The sequence below is a fragment of the Penicillium roqueforti genome, assembly GCF_015533775.1.
Source record: "Penicillium roqueforti strain LCP96 04111 chromosome Unknown scaffold_03, whole genome shotgun sequence".
NCBI lineage: Eukaryota > Fungi > Ascomycota > Eurotiomycetes > Eurotiales > Aspergillaceae > Penicillium > Penicillium roqueforti.
The window spans coordinates 509866-531566 of record NW_024067567.1 but is presented as its reverse complement, the minus strand read 5'-3'; the positions used below and the strand labels follow the sequence as shown (position 1 = coordinate 531566).

At 49.7% G+C, this 21701-nt stretch overlaps 9 protein-coding genes across 9 annotated transcripts; 4 read left to right on the top strand and 5 right to left on the bottom strand.

Annotated features, from left to right (window-relative positions):
- Positions 1-446: 446 nt before the first annotated feature.
- LCP9604111_2626 (folliculin domain-containing protein) lies at positions 447-1783 on the bottom strand (the record flags this gene model as incomplete). Its single annotated transcript, XM_039070124.1, has 2 exons — positions 447-1724; positions 1772-1783. The coding sequence occupies 2 exons, from the start codon at positions 1781-1783 to the stop codon at positions 447-449; spliced, it is 1290 nt and encodes a 429-aa protein (XP_038931378.1).
- A 3363-nt stretch (positions 1784-5146) lies between these two features.
- On the bottom strand, positions 5147-7052 carry LCP9604111_2625 (putative regulatory factor Sgt1; the record flags this gene model as incomplete). The annotated part of the gene is made up of 3 exons (XM_039070123.1): positions 5147-6472; positions 6539-6738; positions 6797-7052. 3 exons carry the CDS (start codon positions 7050-7052, stop codon positions 5147-5149), a joined length of 1782 nt encoding a protein of 593 aa, XP_038931377.1.
- Positions 7053-7335: 283 nt separating this feature from the next.
- Positions 7336-11088, top strand: LCP9604111_2624 (putative spindle-pole body protein (Pcp1); the record flags this gene model as incomplete). The annotated part of the gene is made up of 3 exons (XM_039070122.1): positions 7336-7896; positions 7964-10788; positions 10848-11088. 3 exons carry the CDS (start codon positions 7336-7338, stop codon positions 11086-11088), a joined length of 3627 nt encoding a protein of 1208 aa, XP_038931376.1.
- A 705-nt stretch (positions 11089-11793) lies between these two features.
- On the bottom strand, positions 11794-13331 carry LCP9604111_2623 (AAA family ATPase VPS4; the record flags this gene model as incomplete). The annotated part of the gene is made up of 4 exons (XM_039070121.1): positions 11794-12015; positions 12075-12525; positions 12583-12918; positions 13039-13331. The coding sequence occupies 4 exons, from the start codon at positions 13329-13331 to the stop codon at positions 11794-11796; spliced, it is 1302 nt and encodes a 433-aa protein (XP_038931375.1).
- Positions 13332-13623: 292 nt separating this feature from the next.
- Positions 13624-14185, top strand: LCP9604111_2622 (tubulin-binding prefolding complex subunit YKE2; the record flags this gene model as incomplete). The annotated part of the gene is made up of 4 exons (XM_039070120.1): positions 13624-13681; positions 13740-13935; positions 14000-14060; positions 14126-14185. The coding sequence occupies 4 exons, from the start codon at positions 13624-13626 to the stop codon at positions 14183-14185; spliced, it is 375 nt and encodes a 124-aa protein (XP_038931374.1).
- A 561-nt stretch (positions 14186-14746) lies between these two features.
- LCP9604111_2621 (phosphoglycerate mutase, 2,3-bisphosphoglycerate-independent) lies at positions 14747-16482 on the bottom strand (the record flags this gene model as incomplete). Its single annotated transcript, XM_039070119.1, has 4 exons — positions 14747-14954; positions 15022-15604; positions 15661-16398; positions 16458-16482. The coding sequence occupies 4 exons, from the start codon at positions 16480-16482 to the stop codon at positions 14747-14749; spliced, it is 1554 nt and encodes a 517-aa protein (XP_038931373.1).
- Positions 16483-16820: 338 nt separating this feature from the next.
- Positions 16821-17399, top strand: LCP9604111_2620 (mediator of RNA polymerase II transcription subunit 9; the record flags this gene model as incomplete). The annotated part of the gene is made up of 1 exon (XM_039070118.1): positions 16821-17399. One exon carries the CDS (start codon positions 16821-16823, stop codon positions 17397-17399), a length of 579 nt encoding a protein of 192 aa, XP_038931372.1.
- A 462-nt stretch (positions 17400-17861) lies between these two features.
- On the top strand, positions 17862-19420 carry LCP9604111_2619 (glycine hydroxymethyltransferase SHM2; the record flags this gene model as incomplete). The annotated part of the gene is made up of 3 exons (XM_039070116.1): positions 17862-17894; positions 17953-18003; positions 18095-19420. 3 exons carry the CDS (start codon positions 17862-17864, stop codon positions 19418-19420), a joined length of 1410 nt encoding a protein of 469 aa, XP_038931371.1.
- Positions 19421-20188: 768 nt separating this feature from the next.
- On the bottom strand, positions 20189-21388 carry LCP9604111_2618 (uncharacterized protein; the record flags this gene model as incomplete). The annotated part of the gene is made up of 5 exons (XM_039070115.1): positions 20189-20458; positions 20515-20646; positions 20865-20980; positions 21037-21240; positions 21295-21388. The coding sequence occupies 5 exons, from the start codon at positions 21386-21388 to the stop codon at positions 20189-20191; spliced, it is 816 nt and encodes a 271-aa protein (XP_038931370.1).
- Between the last annotated feature and the right edge of the window lie 313 nt (positions 21389-21701).

Genomic DNA, 21701 nt, shown 5'->3' with positions numbered 1-21701 from the left:
TGCCTCGTGCGATCGTGACATCTCAATCATAAATTAGCCCCAGTCCCAAGAATGGAAACCCGCTAGAGACGTGCTCGAATCGAACTCCGTGAAGATCGAACGAGGTGCCCAAGAGAAGAAAGGCATGTCCCTTCAAGAAAAAAACCGAAAACGAGGCTGGTAAAACAAGAAACTCCGTTCCGTGTCTGTCAGACGCCATAGTCTATGCCCATGCCCATATCGCAAAAAAGAAAAAACAAAAAAACAAAAAAGCAAGGAAATGCCGAATCGTATGCAGGAAGCAATGCAGAAATCGGTCGAAACACCTTGCCAACCGGCATAAAAGCACAAAATAAAGCGCAAAAACAAAGAATAAGAGAAGCTCAAGGTTGAAGGTGCCTGAAACACAAGAACAAAGCAGGCGGGTATCTCAATAAGAGGTTCATGCAAATGACGAAAATATTATTTCAAGCCATGACGGGACGACGAGGCGCAATGGGAATCGCCTTGGGTCCCGCCGAGATTTCAAGGGTAGACATGTCGATGTCGTTGGTGTCATACTTCTGGCCGTTCTGTGGCTGTATGGCCTTAGATACGAGGACTGGCTGAGAAGCACTAGGAATTTCATCGTCGCCCACGGTGCTGCAGACAAAGCGTTCCTCGTTGAGAGGGATGCCGCCAAACATTAAGCCCAGCTGTTGCAGAAGCGCGACGAAATGAGCATGTAATTCGGTAAAGATGTATTCATTGCCGACGATTTCGGCCAAATTACGGGCACGAATCTGACCGGCCGCGCGCCGGCCCGCCGGGTCCATACCCCGGCCGGTGAGGAAGGATGAAACGGGAGGGTACTGGCGACCGGCCTGTCTTGGGTTGTTCTGCTCATCGCGGGTCTTCTCGTCTTCCTGGAAGCGTTCAGCAGCGCGGACAATGCTAGTGGCGATGCGGCCGAATGCACGCCAGATGATGGGACATGCGCGGAATGCTCTTCCGGCATCTCGTCCCGCCAATGCGACCAGTGCATAACTACGTCGCTTGCCGCGGGCCATGGGGTCCGGCAGACGGAAAATGTAGGCAATGGTGTAACCGGCGACTCCGTCGCCGAAGCAGATCGGGCCGGACGAAAGTCCCCGGGGCAGGAGCTCACAGCTCAGGGTGCGAATAGAGGAGCGTCGGAGAAGAGCATAGTCGGCGGGGTTAGGCGGCCCGCGCTGGGAGAGATAGGTATGGATGTGAGTGTGGCATGAAGAATCGGAGGCAACCGAGGCAGAGTGAAGTGATTCGGGAGGAGAAGCATGAGTGTGATAGTCGGTCTCATCATCCACCTCGGAATGGTTGTTGCCACATGAGTAAACGAGCTCGCGCGAGCGAAGCACCGGACTAGTAGAATTGCCTTTGGCGTCGCGACTTCCAGGCGCCCCGGGTGGCAGCTGTTTGCTCACATTTTCTGGCAGAGACAAGCTGCAACTCGCGCAGGTGTCGCCATTCACACCACCTCGGCTGGATTTTTCATCGGGTGAGGTCGGATGTCCCTTGAGAAAGTATGGGTGATCTTCAATTCTAGGCGACTTGGACTCGGCAGATTTATTCGATCGAGTCTCATCGAAGCGCGATTCATGTGAAGCCGGGGTACCCTGGGGAGAGTGATCGGGTTCGGGGTGACATTGCGGACATGAAAAAGGTAAGACCTGCGAGCATATGATAGAGGTTGGACCATGCACCTCGCAGAAGTGCGTCAAAGAAAGCTGCCCAAGTCAGTCTAAGCTCACGGATATACTTTTTTTATACTCACAATGAAATCCATGGTGGACCTGATCAAGCAACAACCAGCATCTTTAGTCCATTGTCCCAAGGCATGCTGTGACTGGATAATGACGAAAGGCCGGTATGCGGGTCCACACAGCGACCAGTTCCAGGGGGGGGGAGAAGGTTAAAAAAAGGCAAACTAAAAAAGAGGCGAAGAAAGAGAAGGGGGTTTCGAGTTGAGATATTAAAAAGAAAGAGAAGTACGGAGTAGTGGAGTTGTGATGTGATAAATAAGAAGACAAGCAATAATAATCGAAGGGGCTAAGGCCCTGGGGGGGAACTTCTTCGGTGGAAGCCCGGGAGTTGCGCTTTCGGGAACTTCCCAAATGGAAGGTCGATGGAAGCAAAGAACGTCGAATCCACTTGGTTTCGGATTTTCGTTCGTTTCGTTTCTATTCTTTCGTCTTCGCTTCTTATATCTTATATCTCGCTTTATCTCTTCCCTTGAATGGCTGTACTTCACTCTAGTTACACCACCCTTCCGGATGTCTTCCGATCACATTCTTTCATGCTCCTCTCCTGGATTGCTGCATGTGAAAGTCATTATAAAATCGGGCCGACCATTAATATTCCTGGGTTTCCGTGCTTTGCCTAGCGCCTTGTCCCGAGGGGCTGTTCTCGTTTGCCCTTGGACCGTTGCGTACAAGTGGAGATAGTGGCTGCAAACAGGGGCTCTATTGTGGAAATATGTGTGGTACCAATGATCGTGCAGAGAATTTGACTGAATATTACGGAGTACATCTATGATCTTCATCTTGATACATATATCAATCCATACAATCTATATCAATGAATTCAAAGGTTTGATATGATCTATCAGAGGAATCGACAGGGGTAGGGGCTCACCGCTTCCTCTCTCAGCCTCCTGTATAGATGTAGCTTCTCTTTTTTTTTTCCCCTCTCACTTCTCATGTTACTCAAAAATCAGCATGTGTCAGATCAGTCGACAGCCGTCTCTATTCCAGCCATCTGCCCGGTGGATTTCTCGGGGAGTAATCTGGAGATAACTCCGTGTTAGGGGCACGGCAAGGAGGTAAAGGGAAGAATTCCCTGTCCTCCGATTTGCTGGTGGACGTCATCGTATTGGATGTGTACAATATACATAATTTCATGGGCTACACTCCCTGACCTCTGGACACTGGACAGACGATCTTTGGATCCCAAAAAGATGCTCATCTTTCCCCAAGTGGGACACCAAACAGTTCCGTGGAAAAGTGGGAATCGGGGCCGATTCCATGTTAGCGTGTTCAGCAGGGACCTAAAACTTTGTGTTGGGATTTCCAAGCCTCCGGGAGTCGTAGGGTCATCGTTGATATCCCTTTTCCCCGTTACATTATCGTCTGCGATATTCAATATACTCGAGGCGAAGGATCTCCAACATAATCCCCCTTTCATCCGGATGAGGGTGTTCTTCGGAGTTAAACTCCGTCAAATATTGACTTTGTATTCCATCCGTCCAAATGGCAAACGGAGGTTTAATGTGCATCTCCGATCCTATTTCGTCCACCGGGTGAGCATATCTTTTCCAGGCTGTTTCCAAAAGATGAAACAGACCTTGATACTCCGAAATAGGAGCCCCGGCATTGGGCCGGATTCCTAAATCCTAGATCCTTGCCGACATACGAAGCCAGGTGACCTCCGTACGGACTACGGAGTAGTCGCACACTAAGTACGGATTACTCCGTACGCTAGGTGGCACTAGTGGTGTACTCCATACAATGTGTCAAATCCTGTCGTCTAGTTACCCTTTAGTGATATACCCCGGCTCATTTCTTCATCCCGGCTACTATGTCATCTCACCCTATCACGCCGCGGGCATTATTGATTTCCCATCGCTTTTAATTTAGGATTGAGGGATTTAAGATACTATTTGTAACGGAAAACGAAAGGAACCGTAAACCCACTCGACAACCCACTGACGAGCGGATCCCCTTATTAATCTCGCCACCAAATAAGCACACGACACTTGACCGGCGTTTGGCAGGCGGAGTACGCAGTACCGAATATCTATTCCCGCACTGAGGGCGGAATGGGTTTCCCTACGTTATACAGAACGTAGTGGTATACCCACATGGGCATGGACTCGACTCACATAAAACACCGACTCATGTGTTCCACAATCAAGATCTACTGAGTACACGTGAGACAAAAATGGATATGTTGTATTACTGTATACCTTATATACTACTCCGTACTCCGTGTAATAGGGTTATCCACCCACGAACCGGATACCCGATTGTTTTGGGAAGGTGGTTTATGTATTTCGTACGTAAACGCCAATATGGTTTTCATGCAGAAGTGGATCGGCAATGAGACATTCTTATATTGGCCCGAGGTCAGGCACAATCGGCAAGCCCAAACACTTGGCTCGATCCAAGACATTGACGATCTAGCCACGTGGGATTTTTAAAGTACTAGATTGATGATCAGCGTCATAGATGCAATGCATAGGTACCACATACATTCGAGTATCTACAACACCGAACAATATACGGAGTATGTATACGATCATTGGAATCGGCTGCACGGCCTTGATAATAGCAGGTCACACGATCTGGTCACCACTCGACTCCACAGAACCGTTGCTCCATCGACAATTTCGCCCTAATATATATGGGTACTACGGAGCTCTCGCCAGCTGTCGCCACCCTGCGGGTATGCCAGTCTGCATACATAGCTTATCGGTTTGAATAATATTTATCATGCAGCTTTAGCTAGCCCCACTAGCACTAGTTGGCAAGTTTATTCAAGCTGCTAGGGACCGTCCCGTTGAACCATATATCCTAGGGGAGTGGAACGTGTTTAGTCTGTATGTGGCCAAGTTCTATGTGAATTTGCATATACACATCCATAGAAGGCGCGAGGGTCTAGCAGACATTTAATTTATTTCCGACTTAATTACATCTTTGAAAGGATATGTAATTGATCCGTAGTTAACCTAGAGAAAACATATCAAGGCACCAAGGCCTCATTAGCCGCCCTAGGCGGAATTATTGTTAAGCCCGACCTAGATCACATAGTTGAATCCACCTGAAAGATGGAATCATAATGTTTTTTTTTTCTTGTTTTTCCATCAATAGCCAGCATGGCACTTGAAGGATGTCGGTTCGGCCGCGTCGCCAACCCTCTCATCCCCTGCGGCGGGGGTGTAAGGCGATATCATAGACCTCGGGAACCATATTGACTAGCAACCACAATAGGAACAACCCCTGTCTTTGGTCGACGGATCGCTTTGTCTAACTAAACGAGACACTTCAGTCGATCGCATGGGGTGGCATTAAATCCATTGCAGATTCAGAGTCTGTTCTTCCTTTCTCGGGCATGTCGAATGATGACTCTGCATAGCTCGAGCATATCATCTTCAAGGTCGATCATATTTGGGCATGCGCATGTTCATCATTGACAGCATATTGCCCGCCGGACCGGAGGCTCCAGCTTGGCCCTGAAGACTCTCCAGCAAATTCTTAGCGAGGTTGATGTTGATGTTCTCATCCTCGTCATCCTCATTGGAGATCTTGGCAGCCTTTCCTTTGGATGTACTTGCCCCAGAAGACAATTCTTGCGGGCGCCGGTTGAGATCGAGCACACCCGTACCTTGCAATTCCGCCTCCATTCGTCGGGAAAGCTCCTTGATCTGCTCCGTGTCGTCTTCCCCGTCCGAGTCAAGCTCTTCCACTCGTTTGCGGATGGAATCGGGTGCAGAGGGCATGCCCATCATTTCTTTCATCATTCTAGAGAATTCCTCTTCGTTGAATGACGCATCCTTATCCTCGCCTTCACTGTCAACTTCCTCGTCATCATCATCATCGTCGACGTCGGAATCCGACTCAAAGTCATCAATGAAATCGGCACCATCGAAGCCCGCTGAGTTGTCATTCAGGAACTCTTCAAATCGAGCCACGATCCGTTGAAGATTTTCCTGGGCACCAGCGTCACCGAATTTGCCAGCATCTGCTCCCTTTCCTTCACCTCTCCCTTTGAGCTCTGACTCCAAATCCTCATAGTTGATATCCAGCCATTTTTCATCGTCTTCTCGCTTATCCCAGGTTTCTTGGATTTCTTGATCGGTCGGAAGGGTTTCATCACCTGTGTCCACATCCTCGAGCAGGAACTTCATTTCCCTGACTGCAGGCTTATCTTGATTTTGGGGGTCGTACAGCAGCATCTCGAACCCACACGCCAGTTTCATCCCCGCTTCCGCCCGCTCATATGCTTTGTGATCCTCAGTTGGGGGCAATTTGCCCGCCCAGGTCTTTGGCACCGGAAATTCCTGGCTTTTGAGTTGCGCATATCCGACACGGGTAAACCGAACACTAACGTCGACCAAGTCATCCGGCTTGAAAACAAGGTCGGACGCATCCTTCGCTCGTAATGGTCGCATGGCGATCGGATCACGAACATAGAACGCCTCCACCGCAGGCGAGATATATGCTGGTTTTTGATGTAGGAGAAATGCGACCTTGCGAGGAATTGTAATGATGGCAGAGTGGAGGTTTTCGCTGATTTGCTGCGGGTACTTGCGCAGACGGTAAAAGGCCTCTTCTTGAATTATTGTCGAGCGAAGAAGGCGACCGGGTTCATTCTGGATAATCTTTCGTGCCTCTGGGAGTGAGATTTTCTCCGTGACCTGTCTCTTCGCCTCCTGCTTAGGCTTGATGATTCGGAGCTCTCCTTGGTTAATCCACACCTATAGATTGGCTGGTTAGCATGATATCTTGAATAAGCCGACACGAATCAACAAGCCATAGCTCACCCTATTGTCTGCGACATCTGGCTCTATCCATGCTGGGAGTGTTCCCGCAGCCTCAATCAGAAGAAATTCGCCATCGCCATCCGCCACTTTGACCCAGATATCTTTGTGCCGCTTAGTCAGTTCACGGAGTAAGTACACAATGACCCATTCATCTTCGATAGAGTCACCAAAGGTGGTGCGACCCTGTAGTGAGGTGATTCCTAAATCCCGCGACAATTAGCTTTAACGCTATTCAGAGAGAGGTCAAGAGTTCTGTACCATCTTCTTTTGTAATTTCCAATCGAAAGGCATCACGCTGCCAAATGTAATCTTTGAGCAAGTCTTTGGTTAAATCGGCTGCTGTACGTTGCACCTCCAACAATCGCGCCCGGGTCTCGGCAGCTTCATCGATAACGGCGGGGGTGGGGGGCGGGATATGATAAATTGAGTATTCGACCGCGTCGTCAGGGAGCTCTGGTTTTGGGATAGGACGGAAGGTTGATTGGAACCATGCGAGATCCTCCTCAGAAGTCATGGCTGATCTTATGCTCTTAAAGACCAGAGATGACCTCATGCATTCTTCTGATAGAAAAAAGCAAAAGCGGCGAAATTCACATCCCGTGATCCATACGCTAATCCCCATTAGGTTAGAAATCAACAGAGGTGTCCACGCTAAACCTAACGCAGCCGGGGATAACTCGCCCAAAACACGTCTGTGATTGTTAGGCGTGAACTTCCTGTCTCAAATTCGCTCCTGCCCTTATTGACGGTGATGGTTACGCGCTGAAAGGTTCTGGCCCACGTCTCCCTGTTCAAATATGGCCTTCCCCTACATCGACACACCGCGCACCGAATACGACGGCAACGCGACTTATCTTACAACTGGATTTCGCAGCGCGGGGCGACATAACCTCTCTGCACTCGATTCTCTCGAGAATTCGTTCCAAACACCATCCAAGGACAATGATTTGATCAAGGGTTTCGACAAACGCGTCACTCCGCGCGCCGGTGCAGCTTCTAAGTCAACGAGAAGCGCGTTACGACATCTTCCAGCAGCAGCCCCCGGGAAGGGAGAGTTTACTCCGTTAATGAAGAGCGCGACGAAAAACAACCTTTTGAGAAACATGTCTGCAGCCCGAGCAACAGACGGTCCGAAAACACCGGGATATCAGCGAGAGACCTATCGCAGCAACGCTCACACACCCGGCTTGCCTGCTATGGACATGTCTGATATATACGAGGAGGATCGGACAATGGAAGAGGCAACTCCGGTTCCACATGCGGCAAGCAGTAGTCCGCAAAGTACACCATTGCCAGGAGGTAACGGGGGAGTCCTTGGTGACGGAGGGAATAATTTGTCGCTCAAGGACCAAGCTATGGTATGATACATATCCCAACAATTGGGCTTGCACGCAACTTTCTTCGGGCTAATGCTGATGTTCATAGGCCATTGATCGACTGAGCAAAGTTAATTTCAGTCTGAAGCTGAGGATTCACTTCATGGAAGAGCAACTGCAAAAAGCTGGACCGGAATACAATAACGACGCCCTCAAAGAGAACAGAGAGCTCAAGCTCTTGCGAGTAACGATGCAACGCGATATTTCTCGATACCGGAAGAGCCTCCAGCAGGCAGAGAAAGATCTTAAGGACTACCAGCTACAGCTAGTGGAGTTGAAGGAGAAATCATGGAGGGAGCAAGCGGATCAGACGGTACAACGCGAAATGGATCTGATGCGCGAAGAGCTTGAGTCGCGTGACCTCGAACTCCGCGAAGCGCGCGACGAATTGAGGCACATTAAAGATACCCAATCTCAAGAGACCGATAAACTTCGCGACGATATTGAGGATTTAGAAGCAAGCGTGAGGGAGAAAGATCGGCTACTCGATCAACGCGAAGAAGAGCTCGAGGATCTGAAACGTAACGCCGAGGAGAATGGCGCAGCTTCAGAGCTCCAGCTTGAGCTGAACCGTGCCAAGGAGCAGATGCAAGAGCTCCATGATAGTCTTGCCCAGGCCAAGTCCGAGATCAGAGAGTCAGTTGATGCCGCAAGGGAGGCCGCTGAAGAGAAGGCTCGTGCCGAGGAAGATTTGAGAGAATTGCAGGACGAAATGTCAAATAAGTCTTTCACCACCAAAGGACTGAGCCGGCAGATGGAGGACAGGACCGAAAAGCTCGAACAAGAGATACACGAGCTGCAACGAGAGAATGGTTCTCTGAGAACAGAACTGGAGAGTAAAAGCAACCATGCGACTCTCCTCGAAGAGCGTTATCAAACTATTCAGCACGGCCTAGAAGATAACGCCAACCAGCTGGCTGAAGATCTTGCTGCAACCAGGCGTGATCGCGATCAAGTCCGGCAGGACCTAAAAACTACTTCTGCTCGACTACAAGAGGCCTTGGATGAACTCCAGCGTGGAGTGGACGAAAAGGAACTTCTTCAAACTCGTCATAATGCGCTGACCGACGAATCGGGGGGACTACAAATCGAACTCGACCGTGCACAATCCAGAATCCGCGAACTTCAGAAAGCGGTTCAAGATGCCACATCTCGGGCTCAGGATGAAGGGCACAATATTCGCTGGCAGCACAAGGCAGAACTTGAACGGCTGCAAGAGGAGATCGAAAACCTTCACCACGAAATTGAGGAGAAGGAGGGACAATTTGCAGTCGATCAAAGTCGCTGGGAAAGCACCAAGCGGACTCTGCAATCAGAGAAAGCATGGGCAGAAGGCCAAGCGGCAGACTTGAAGCGCACTATTGACACGCTTCAGGAAGCCGGTAGCACATACTCTGGGAAGGAGTCTAGGCTACAAGAGGCCATTGATAGCGAGAAAAAGCGTTACACGCAAGAAAAGTCTATGCTGAACCGCCAAATCCAAGATCTCAAAGACGACCTCGATAAGACAAGACGTGACCTTGATGAAAAACGAGACGAGCTTCTTACAGCGAAGCAGGATGCTCGGCTATCTAGACGCGAAGAGCAAGCACTTGCAGAGAAGGTGCGAGCCCTGGAAGACGAGGTGATCGTTTTACAATCGACTCTGGCGGATGAGCAAGAGCTTGCCAAGGATCGACAGAATGGGACATCTGATCTAGACAAAAACCTGGAAAAGTCTATTGCCGAGAGGCAGAAGCTCCGTGATCAGCTTGCAAATGCTCATGTCGAGATGTTTGACCTAAAGGCTTCGGCGCAGGAGATTGAGGCTGAACGCATCGAGCTCCAAGCTCAACTCGACCGAGTCCAGAACGCAGATGGCACCACCCGGTTTGATCGCGACAAACTTGAACTACGCAAGACTGTGACAAGACTTGAGAACGAACTTAAAGTACTGCGAGACACCAAATCGTCCCTTGAGGACCAGCTTGTCTCAGAAAGTGAACGATTTGCAGCAGAGGAGGGTCGTCTTTCGGCTGAAATCGATCGTCTTCAGGGGAAATTGCTTGCTAATTCGGGTAATCGAGATCGAGAACTGACTTCGGCCAAGACGAAGGCACAGCGCCTAGAGCGTCGCGCCCAAGAACTGGAAACTCTTCTTGAGCAGCAGCAGCCTGTGATGGAGAATGAACAATCTGGTACACATGGGGACCTATCTTTACTTCGGCACAGCCTGGAGGAGGCTAGGAAACGCGAAAAGATCCTCCTCCAGCGTGAATCCAAGCAGAAGTCTTCCGCGCAAAGCTATAAGTCACGAGTAGAAGAATTGGAGAAGGATCTTCATGATGCGATGATGAACAAATTCGAGTCACACTCCCCACATAATTCTCCATCAAACAAGCTTCACGAAGAGCTACGCAGTCTACGAAAACAAGTCGCTGAAGCGCACCGATCCCTTCAGAAGGTGAACACGAAGAACCGAGAGCTAGAACGTGCCGCGATGAAAGAAGAGGACCAAAAAGACTTCCATGAGCTCCTTAGATCCTCCACTCTCGAAGCCGAATCATTAGCCCTGAAACTTTCCGAACGGGAAGCGCGCCTGAACGAATTGAAAACACATGTGCGGCGGATTCGCGAAGAACGAGATACCCACAAACGTGAGGCTGAAGCAGCAAACAAAAATCTGGATGTGTTACAAAGACGCCACGACGAAATCCTCGAGAAGAACTCCCTTTCTAAGACCACCAACAAGACCAAACATGAGAAAGAGATCCGAGGCCTAGGCAAGGAAATCATCTGGCTTCGTGCTCGCCTGCATCGTGAGGAGAAATTCCGCCGTGATCTAGCCTGGAGCAAGGGCTTGATGGAACTGGGTGAACGCGTCCGAGTTGCATGGTTCGTAATCCCATCTCTGCCGAATACTATTTGCAATATAGCTAACAAGTTATCAATAGCAACGATGCCGATCTCCGCATGATTTCAGAGATGGGCGTGCAAGCCCGTGACCGAGCTCCTGTCCGCACTCCACGCCATAAACTAAAATCCGCCATATCCCTTGTGAGGGCCGCTGTTCGCATGCAAAAGATGAGCAGCGATTGGAAACGCACCAGGAAACTAGGCGAGGGCTTGAAGCGTGCCAAGACTGAAATGCTCAAGCGCCGTGATAGCTCAAACAAGAGCTTGCTTGGCCAGTAGCCCTGGAGATCGGTTCTATCTTATGTCATTCGTTCTGATTTTGTCTCTTGTTCTTCCAGCGTCGACATTCTGTCATGAGAGATTCCCCCGACATGTCTTGCAAGTATACTAGTTTTTTTCTCGACTTGTTTTGTGATTCTGTCTACCTTCTTTTTTAGAGTGTTTTACAGCTGGCTTTGTGCCGGTTTGTTCGAATCATTTGTGTATAGTCATCCCGACAAGGAATTTGATGATTCAAAAACCGTTCGTTACTCATTTATGTAGCGTCTGCCAGTACAGAAATTGAGCCTTGATGACACCTACAAACATGGGCGAAAGAATCATACAGGTTGTAGTCTTGAAAGCAGTATGTATGCGACTCGCACGCTTTCCTATGACGGAGACACTTGCGGGGATAGACACTTGAAATATTTGCTCAGCCAACGCCTCGCCGTTGCCAAAAGTAATTGAGAAACGCTTCTAAACACCGAAATCTTCGGAGACACCGACCAAAAACACAGGAATCCGAGATGAAGCAAGCGTTGACATGGGCACAGATAAAGCATATGAGAAAATAAAGAGACTATGGGCAAGGGCATGGGATATTCAGATTTCGTCCTCTCTGGACAAGCCAAGGAGCCATGGTTTTATGCTGTCGATGAGGTAGAAAAATTCACATTTCGGAGGCCATGATGGGAAGGATATCGATTCTTTCGGAAGATACGATCAGGCACCTTCACTACCGAATTCTTGGGTCCATTCAGCGTTCCTCGTGAGATCCTCTCCGCTAACGGTTGGCCGGGAGTTCTTGACTGCCTTGACGAAATCCTTCAGAGCGAGAGGTGGCTCCAAAAGCTTATCTGCATCGATATCGAGCCAGCTCATTTCCACTGCGCCCTCATCCCCTGGTGAGCAAGGCGTGACTTTCTCTACACCCTCATCGAGTACCTATGATGGAGTCGGGTCAGTCGCTGTGGTCTGGGACGGTGAGAACTGAGTATACATACCTTCTTATAATGTGTTGCTCCTTGAATCTTGCGGATTGGCTGCATTAGTGCATCCTGCACGCAAATACTAATATCGCTACCGGAGTAGCCTTCGCTCAGATCGGCCAATTGGCGATAGTCGGTCTGGGTCATTTGACACGGCGTCGAGCCCACGGCTAGCATGAACATCTTCATTCGTGCATTGAAGTCGGGAAGACTGATGTGTATTCTTCGCTGGAATCGTCGCCGAATAGCAGCATCCAGTTGCCAAGGGATATTGGTTGCGCCCAAAATCAAAACGCCCTTCGAGTCTTTGCCGACACCGTCCATCTGTACAAGCAATTCGGTCTTGATACGCCGTGAGGCCTCGGACTCTCCTTCGCCACGGGGTCCGCACAGCGCATCGACCTCGTCGATGAAGATAATCGCGGGCTTATTCTCACGGGCCATGTTAAACAACTGTTTCACAAGTCTAGACGCGAATTAGTATGCAACTCTCGAAACTCCCGTAGATAAAGATATCGCATACCTTTCACTCTCACCCATCCACTTCGAGACCAGGTCACTACTGCTGACACTGAAGAATGTGCTGTTTGCCTCAGTTGCCACGGCTTTGGCAAGATAAGATTTTCCCGTGCCTGGAGGACCGTAGAGCAAGATACCCTTCCAGGGTTGGCGCTTGCCAGTGAACAAATGAGGGAACTTGATGGGTAGAATGACTGCTTCCTTCAATGCTTCCTTTGCGTTCTCCAGGCCAGCAACATCTTCCCACTTGACGTTCGGCTTCTCCGACAGAATAGCTCCTTGAAGCGCCGATCGAAGCTTTTTCGCATCCGCATCTTCGCCGTTGTCGTCATCTTCCTTCCTGTCCGATTCAGTGTTGTTAGCGGGAATACATAGGACAAAAGCTCACTTGCTAACACTGTTTATCACACATATGGCGGTGCTAAAACATAAACTTTTGTCCAAAGAAGTTGATACATACCCTCCCTTCCCACTGCCTTGCGCCACCTTTCCATTTGCGCCAACCGCACTCGGTTTTTTCCGGTCCTCAGCGAGGTGGTTCTTAAGCTTCTCCGCGCGATCCATATATTCGCCGGCCTTTGAGCGGATCATTTCCTTCGATTTCGGGTTCTTCTCCCATTTCAGGGCCAGCATGAACAACTCCAATGCGGAGTAGTACATCTGATAAGCCTTTTCGTACTCGCCATCGTTGTCATTCTCGATCGCCTTCTTGACCGTATCAATCGCCCGTCCCAGGAAATCTGTATTACTCATGACGGGCAATGCGGGTGCTGTCTGTAGAGGTAGCAAGCCGACCGCGGAGGCAGATGTGATAAAGCGGGGAGAGGGGAACAAGGGTTAGGGCAATGGGCCAAGGCTGGAAGGATAGGCAGCGAGTGCCAGAAGAAAGACTTGGAGCTTCTTGGGTGTAGAAGAAAAGAAGAAGTGCAAAACAGTCCTAGAATCGAGAGTTGATGAGAATTGGAGGGGAAAAGTGAGAGGTGGAAGTTGTTGACGGGCGGGATCCATTGATTTTCCCTCCTCCCACTTCACCTCCAAGTTCACCATGGACGCCCAGAAACAGCTTCAAGCACTTTCGGAAGAGTTCCAGGGACTGCAGAACGGTATGTCTCTATATTTATTTGATGATAGCAATAGCTGCTGACCTTTTCCACCACCCAGAGCTTGAGGTTCTGGTCGATGCTCGCCAGAAGCTCGAATCGCAGCAGCAAGAGAACGAAGGCGTGCAGGCTGAGTTCGTCCAGCTGGACGATGAATCCAACATTTACAAGCTCATCGGCCCGGTATTGCTGAAGCAGGAGAAGACCGAAGCCACCATGGCCGTCAACAGTCGGTTGGAGTTCATTGAGAAGGAGATGTTAGTGCCACTTCCTTGACCACTGTGAGCCAACGAGAAATGCGTGCTGACTGAGATGTTACAGCAAGCGAATCGAAGGCGAGATTGATGCGACACAAGACAAGAGCGAGAAGATGCGCTCAGAGGTAAATCGCCCTCATCCAACTGCAATCCACACCCCACTATATGCATATTCTAACCCCTCACCCAGCTCATCCAACTCCAAAGCCAGGTTCAACAACAGGCTGCTGCTGCTTCAGCCTCCGCATAAGGCCAAAGAACTCCTAGAGCCTGCAGGTGAAAAAGGATATATCACCCGGAGATGCAATAATATGTGGCGTGCGAGCTACGACTAGGATGGGGACCAACCCTCAACCGTTTCACTGTGATTCAGTACATGCGATATGCAAGTCGTGAGCCCCATTTGGGGGTAGCCCAAGGAATGTTTGGGCGTTAAGGACCAAATCCCAATTGAGATGGGGTAGCTTGGAAATGTATGATTTGTGCAGTTGCCTGACACCAAAACAGCGCATGGATCGGTTCAAAAAAGATATACCCTTGAAAATTTAATGCAATGCTGTCAAAAGTGATCGATTGATCTTTGAATGAATCAAAAAAAATATATATTTGCACGATCTTTTCTTAATGCCTTCTAGTGAGAAGATTTGAAATAGTATTCAATTTATATCGAGGACGCATGTGATTGCACTCAAGAAGGCCATCTGAAGCACGCAAAGAAGCTAGAGGATGGATGACTTCTGATGCCATGTGTATATTGACAAAATTCTATTCGTTGATTCATAATCAAACATTTACATATGGGAAACTTGATCTAGGACTTGACCAGCAGACTGGTACCGGTCATCTCCTTGGGTTGCTCGACGCCCATGGCTGCGAGAACGGTAGGTGCAACATCACCCAAGACACCGTCCTTCTTAAGGCTCCAACTCTCAGGGGCGTTGGCCATAACAAAGGGAACCTTATTAAGGGTGTGGGAGGTCTTGGGGGTACCCTTCTCGGTGAGCATCTCCTCGGCGTTTCTGTGAATGTGGGTTAACTAGCAATCCTCTTTGATAGGAGGTGATCGTATTTCCCAGAATAACTTACCCATGATCGGCGGTGATGAATAGAACGTAGTTGTTCTTCTTGCAGGCCTCATAGATCTCACCAATCGCCTTGTCGGTGGCAGCAACACCCTGGATGGCGGCCTCGTACACGCCAGTGTGGCCAACCATGTCAGGAGGGGCGAAGTTGTTCATGACAAAGTCGAACTTGTTCTCGCCGAGGCGTTCAGCCATCTTATCACCGACAGCAGCTGCACTCATCTTTGGATCAAGATCGTAGGTAGCAACTCGGGGCGAAGGGATCATATCGCGCACTTCTCCGGGGAAGACCTTCTCGATACCACCGTTGAAGAAGAAAGTGACGTGAGCATACTTCTCAGTCTCCGCAATATGGCACTGCTGGAGGTTCTTCTTGCCGAGCCATTCGGCCAGCACGTTACCCATATGTTGCGGGGGGAAAGCAACATTGAAGTTGTAGTCAGTTTTGTACTGGGTCATGGTGGTAAGGGAGATGTTCTTGGGGTAGGGGAAGTCCGGAAGGGGGGAACGGTCATAGTCGCCCAGCAGCTGAGTGATTTCACGGACACGATCCGAGCGGTAGTTGAAGAAGAAGAGGGTATCATCATCTATACAGGCTCAATTAGTTGTCATGGCATTTCCTTTCAGTTTGGACCAAACGCACCCTGGACACGGCGCTCCTTGCCGCCAACAATGATGGGCTTCAGGAACTCATCGTTCTCATTCTTCTCGTAGCGCTCCTTGATGGTCTGTAGCGGGTCCGAGCTGTCCTCGCCCTCGCCAGTGACCAGACCCTTGAGGCCAATCTCAACACGCTCCCAGCGCTTGTCGCGGTCCATGATATAGTAGCGGCCCACGATAGTCGCAATCACACCGACACCGATCTCCTGGGTCTTGTCAAGCACTTGCTGCAAGAACTTGTCGGCGCTCTTAGGGTCGGTATCACGTCCATCGGCGAAGAAGTGGATGAAGACCTCGGGAATCTGCATGTCCTTGGCGACCTGGAGCAAGGCGAATAGGTGAGCGATGCTGGAGTGAACACCACCATCTGAGACCAAGCCCAGAAGGTGCAGACGTCCATTGCCCTCCTTTGCGCGAGTGAAAGCCTTGACAATGCTGGGCACCTTGCCCATCTCGCCCTTCTTGAGGGTCTGGTCAATGCGAACACTGTCCTGCCAGACAACACGGCCAGCACCAATGTTCAGGTGACCGACCTCACTGTTGCCCATCAGACCCTCGGGCAGACCAACTGCCAGCGAGGAGGCTTCTAACTCGGCATAGCCTTGGGCAGTCTTGGAGTTGGGCTCAGCGAAGCCGGACATGTGTGGGGTATCGGCCGCGGCGATTGCATCTCCCTGGGGTGGGGAGTCGGGGCCTGCAATACCCCAGCCATCAATCACAACTTTGAGACGTACATTAGCGGTATATCTTTTTGAGGACCTGGGTGGCAGTCGACCATACTCAAAGCAACTTTTTGGTCGGCCATAGTGGGGTTTATTATGGTGGCTGAATCACACCTAGAATTTTACGACACTGGTCAATTTCTGGGCCAAGAGAAAATTTGAACGATTCACTTACTTTTAGACGGATGTTTAGAGAAGAAGAATTTGAACGACTAACGCAGATAAAAGGCTGCCGGTGAGGGGCATGAGCCCCGACGTCACCGTCACCGGGTGCCAGGAGCGTATTTGCTGATCTAATCATATGTTGCGGCCGTAGGAGCGGGTGTGTCCTCCGACTCTTCCCTAAAAACTTACCCCAGCCGGGATCTACTCGTCCTTCAGATATATATCCTCGGAATCATTCGAGTCAACATTTCCGACAATGGCTTCTCGATCCCCGCCAGTGGGTACTCCGCTGCTAAAATCCCCTGTGCCCGAGACGCCCTTCAAAGACGCGCCAACACCAGTACCACAAACAGTACCTTTTCCTTCACCACAGACCTTCGAGGTAATCCCACCATTGCATGGGATTCTTTCTCGCTTGCTCTCCTCCAAAGGTCAGCAAAGCGGTCCATCAGACGCACCTGGGGATACAACAGGTGTCCCAGGAGCTTCCCAGGCACAGACCCAACAAGCACCTTCGAACATCCCCAATGGCGGGCACAACGGCAACAATACATCATCACATGCCGTACCAGAAGTATCGGTCCTCGGTTCAAGCGCTCATCCGCCGCTCGATGTGAAAAACCTCCCTACCGAAACTAGCTCTGTCAGGATTCGAATCCAGAAGGCTCGTACAGTCGTCGAAGGGCTACCAGATGTGCATCGGTCTGTCAATGACCAACAAAGAGAAATTGCAGAACTAGAGGATCGTGTGAGACGTTTGCGCTCTATCATCTCTGACTTCGGGTATCGAGCAGGGATACCACATGAGGACACCACAAGGACCTTGGAAGCATAAAGCTCGAAACCAGAGGATCTCGGGCTACAATCGGAACTCCCAAGTTACCCAGGTGCTGCAGGATTTTGAGATTGATTTATTCGGCGTTTATAAGAAGGAAATACCCTGGTGTTTTTAGCGATCATTTCAAGATAGCAAAGGCTCCATCATTTCATGAGCTGTGGCAAATCTAGCAATTCGTACTCCTAGTTTCTCTTCTTTCTTTTTTTCAAGGAATTCATTCTTGTATGAACCTCCAGCCAATCTAGTTCGATTTGCCGCACCAATTTACAAATTTTATAGCCAAAACCCTAATCCGGCCAACCGTCTCCGATATCGTTCGGTGGGTTAAAGTTCAGGGCCTGAGGCAACGGAAGATCCCTCCCCCACCACTTGCATTTATTTTTTCCCCTTCTCTTCACCTACCATCCTCCATATCAATTTTTTCTGTTTACCTCATAAGACAGATTACCATACTTCATCATGTCTTACGCTCTTTCCGAGTCCCACCGGGACGTGAGTATCACAACTGCCCTCATTTTCAGCATCTAGATCGTTGACTCATCGATTATAGCAAATGCACAACTCCCTCGTGGCCAGTGATCCGGAGATTGCTGCCCTCATGGTACGTCGAAACTATATACCATTGAGACCTGCAGTGAAATGCATTGTCTCCACCAGAAAATTCGGCTGTGCTAATTCTTCTACTCGTACAGGAAAAGGAAATCCAGCGTCAGCGTGAGTCAATCGTCCTGATTGCCTCCGAGAACTTCACTTCTCGTGCTGTCTTCGATGCCCTCGGTTCGCCCATGTGCAACAAGTACTCCGAGGGTTACCCCGGTGCTCGTTACTACGGTGGCAACCAGCATATCGACGCCATTGAGATCACCTGCCAGCAGCGTGCTCTCAAGGCATTCAACCTCGACCCCGCCAAGTGGGGCGTCAACGTCCAGTGCCTTTCTGGTAGCCCCGCCAACCTCCAGGTCTACCAGGCTCTCATGCGTCCCCATGACCGTTTGATGGGCTTGGATCTCCCCCACGGCGGTCACTTGAGCCACGGCTACCAGACCCCCTCCAGAAAGATCTCTGCCGTTTCCACCTACTTTGAGACCTTCCCTTACCGTGTCGACCTTGAGACCGGTATCATTGACTATGACACTCTTGAGCGTAACGCCGAGATGTACCGCCCCAAGTGTCTGGTTGCTGGTACCTCCGCCTACTGCCGTCTGATTGACTACAAGCGCATGCGCGAGATTGCCGATAAGGTTGGCGCCTACCTCATCGTCGATATGGCTCACATCTCCGGCCTGATCGCCGCTGGTGTCATTCCCTCTCCCTTCGAGTACGCCGATGTGGTGACCACCACCACTCACAAGTCTCTCCGTGGCCCCCGTGGCGCCATGATCTTCTTCCGCAAGGGTGTCCGCAGCACCGATAAGAACGGCAAGGATATCCTTTACGACCTCGAGAACCCTATCAACTTCTCCGTCTTCCCTGGTCACCAAGGTGGTCCCCACAACCACACCATCACTGCTCTGGCCGTTGCTCTCAAGCAGGCTGACACCCCTGAGTTCAAGCAGTACCAGCAGCAGGTTATCAAGAATGCCAAGGCTCTCGAAGAGGAGTTCAAGGTTCTTGGTCACAAGCTCGTCTCGGACGGCACTGACAGCCACATGGTTCTCGTTGACCTCCGCGCCAACAACCTTGATGGAGCTCGTGTTGAGGCCGTTCTTGAGCAGATCAACATTGCCTGTAACAAGAACTCCATCCCTGGTGACAAGTCAGCCCTCACTCCTTGCGGTATTCGCATTGGTGCTCCCGCCATGACTTCCCGTGGTATGGGTGAGGAGGACTTCAAGCGCATTGCTCGCTACATTGATCAGTCTATCACCCTCTGCAAGAAGATCCAGAGTGAGCTCCCCAAGGATGCCAACAAGCTCAAGGACTTCAAGGCCAAGGTTGCCGATGAGAGCGTTCCTGAGATCCTTGCTCTTCGCAAGGATATCTCTCAGTGGGCCAGCACCTTCCCTCTCCCCGTTTAAATGGGATATTGAGGACGGAGTATGAGTTACGGAAAAAATAAAGAGGGATCTGAATCAGGATCCTACGAGTTCAACATCATTTCGTATAACAAAAGAAAAATACACGGGTGCGTTTTTAGGGGTTAATTACCGGTCTGCTTTTTCAACCTGACGCGGGTCATTGGGATATGGGAATGCTTTTTTGCATGTGAAACGAGCAATTGTTTTTTTTTTCGGCGGATGGGCCTCGCACTTATTCAACAGCGGGCTCACATGAATTTCTGAGGGGGAAAAAGTTCAACATTAATTGGGCGTCCTATGTACATTCTACAATCTGTTCTCAACACAAGGATCTCTAGAATCCAAGGATTATTTTCTTCTCTGCTTTATCTTTCCAAGGTTCCTGATACGGTCCTATTATCTATACATGTAAGAATAAGTCGTGTAAACCTTTTCTGGTTAGTTTTGCCCGACTTCGAGCCCTATACTTGGCGCGCGATATGGCCGTTGAAAGCACATAAACATTGTAGCGGCGCAGTGCCGTTATTGGCTTGTCCTGGTTCAAATCTTAGATAAAAAGTCTTTCGAAAAGTCCACCACAAAGACATTACTCGGCCGCATTAGCGGCCGAATATTCTTGTTCCTCATATTTAGATGGAGAAAGAGCGAACCGCTACGGATGTATGGATCTAGTAAATATTCATGCCTCAACGGAAACATCTCCGTGCGAATTCATTGTTCAAGATCCCTACTCCAACTATCCTCTGAATTTTTGACTGCATCATGCTATCAGTTCTCCCAGGCGCGTGAAAAGCTCACCATCCGCTCAGCCGCATCTGGCTGGCTGAGAATTTCGCCCATCGGGTCTTCTCCAAGATCCTCCTCCCATACTGTCTGCGGCTCGGAATTGGCCTTCAGGTTATTGTACAGGCACATCCGCAGGTGCCAACGAAGCAGGTCGGCGCTCATACGCCAGGTTCCACTCCGAGCAGAGTCTCTGAGACGGTTAGCACCAATTCCTGTAGGAACCGGTCCGAATACGATGATCTTGTAGTTAGCCTATGTTCACAACCATTAGTATATACCGCCAAAATATCGTATATGGAAAGTCTCACATCTGGGTCAATCCCTAGTTCGATACTATCAAATAGGGAGTGGATATCTGCGCTGAGGAGGAGTCCATTCTGAGCAGAGTATATACGTGACTTCCCGATCTCGGTCTCGGGGAGAGGGTCCGTGATATACTGCTGGTATCCATCTCGTCTCTACTCTTCCATACTGCTCACGGGGAATATATGTGTAGCATCAAGGTCGCGGAAAGGGTCTTTAAAACTGCTTGCCCTATTCTGCCCAGTGATTGCACAGCAACCGTCTCTTTGACGGAGGCTATTACGGAATTTCGTTTGCTATAGAAATGATTAGCACTGGCTGTTTATGTTTTTAGTCATTTCTACGTCTACTTTACCAGACGACTCCATTCACTCCGGCCCTGGGATTGGGAATCGGGGTCTTGAGTTCCGGTATCTTGAGTTCTGACACGGCGGGGCGCATAGTTGGTTGTCAGCTCGATTAATTGGTGCCCTAGCTATACGATTCTCAATCTTGGAAAATTTAGTTATGAGACGTATCAAACACACTTAGATCCAAACCCATGTAGTTACCAGGCGCCACCGAAATCCCACTGTTAAGCTGGAGTGCAGTGGTACCTTGTGTGTTATTGGCTCCTAACTTATAAAATTCCCGCTCGCTTGGGTTATGAAAGACGAATGTGAATGAACAGTATCGATAGAGCATCTCCGGAGAGATATGTCGATCTTGTTGGGCAGTTGGGATTGCCAGGGCTATAACAAGGCTGTATTAGTCGCACTGGTTCCTATGAGGCTATCGTGACTTACAGGCAAGAAGAGCGCCGTTGCTATTATAAACCTGGAGGTTTAACTGCGGGTACCTTTGTGATTGAAGAACAAGAGCTGGCATAGCTGTTGCCATATTGGAGCTGATGAATAGAGAAACATAGAAGCAGTTATACTCCCCAATTAGGTTAGCTTGGCTCTGATGTCATCCGTAAATTCCTCAGGTGTCGATGTATAGAATATAAGTCAGCCAGACACTCCATCTAGTTATAGAGAGAAGTACCTGTCAGCTTGTGTTCCCGTCTTTTTTGGCAACTGACCTCGATATCGGGTTTATATCAGGATCAGAAACCGTGGGCTTACCATTGGAAGGGGTTGGGGGTTGCCTCTTCCGAGTGTTTGTCTATAAGCTAAGGATGGAATAGTTAGAATAAATGAAATGTAAGTGA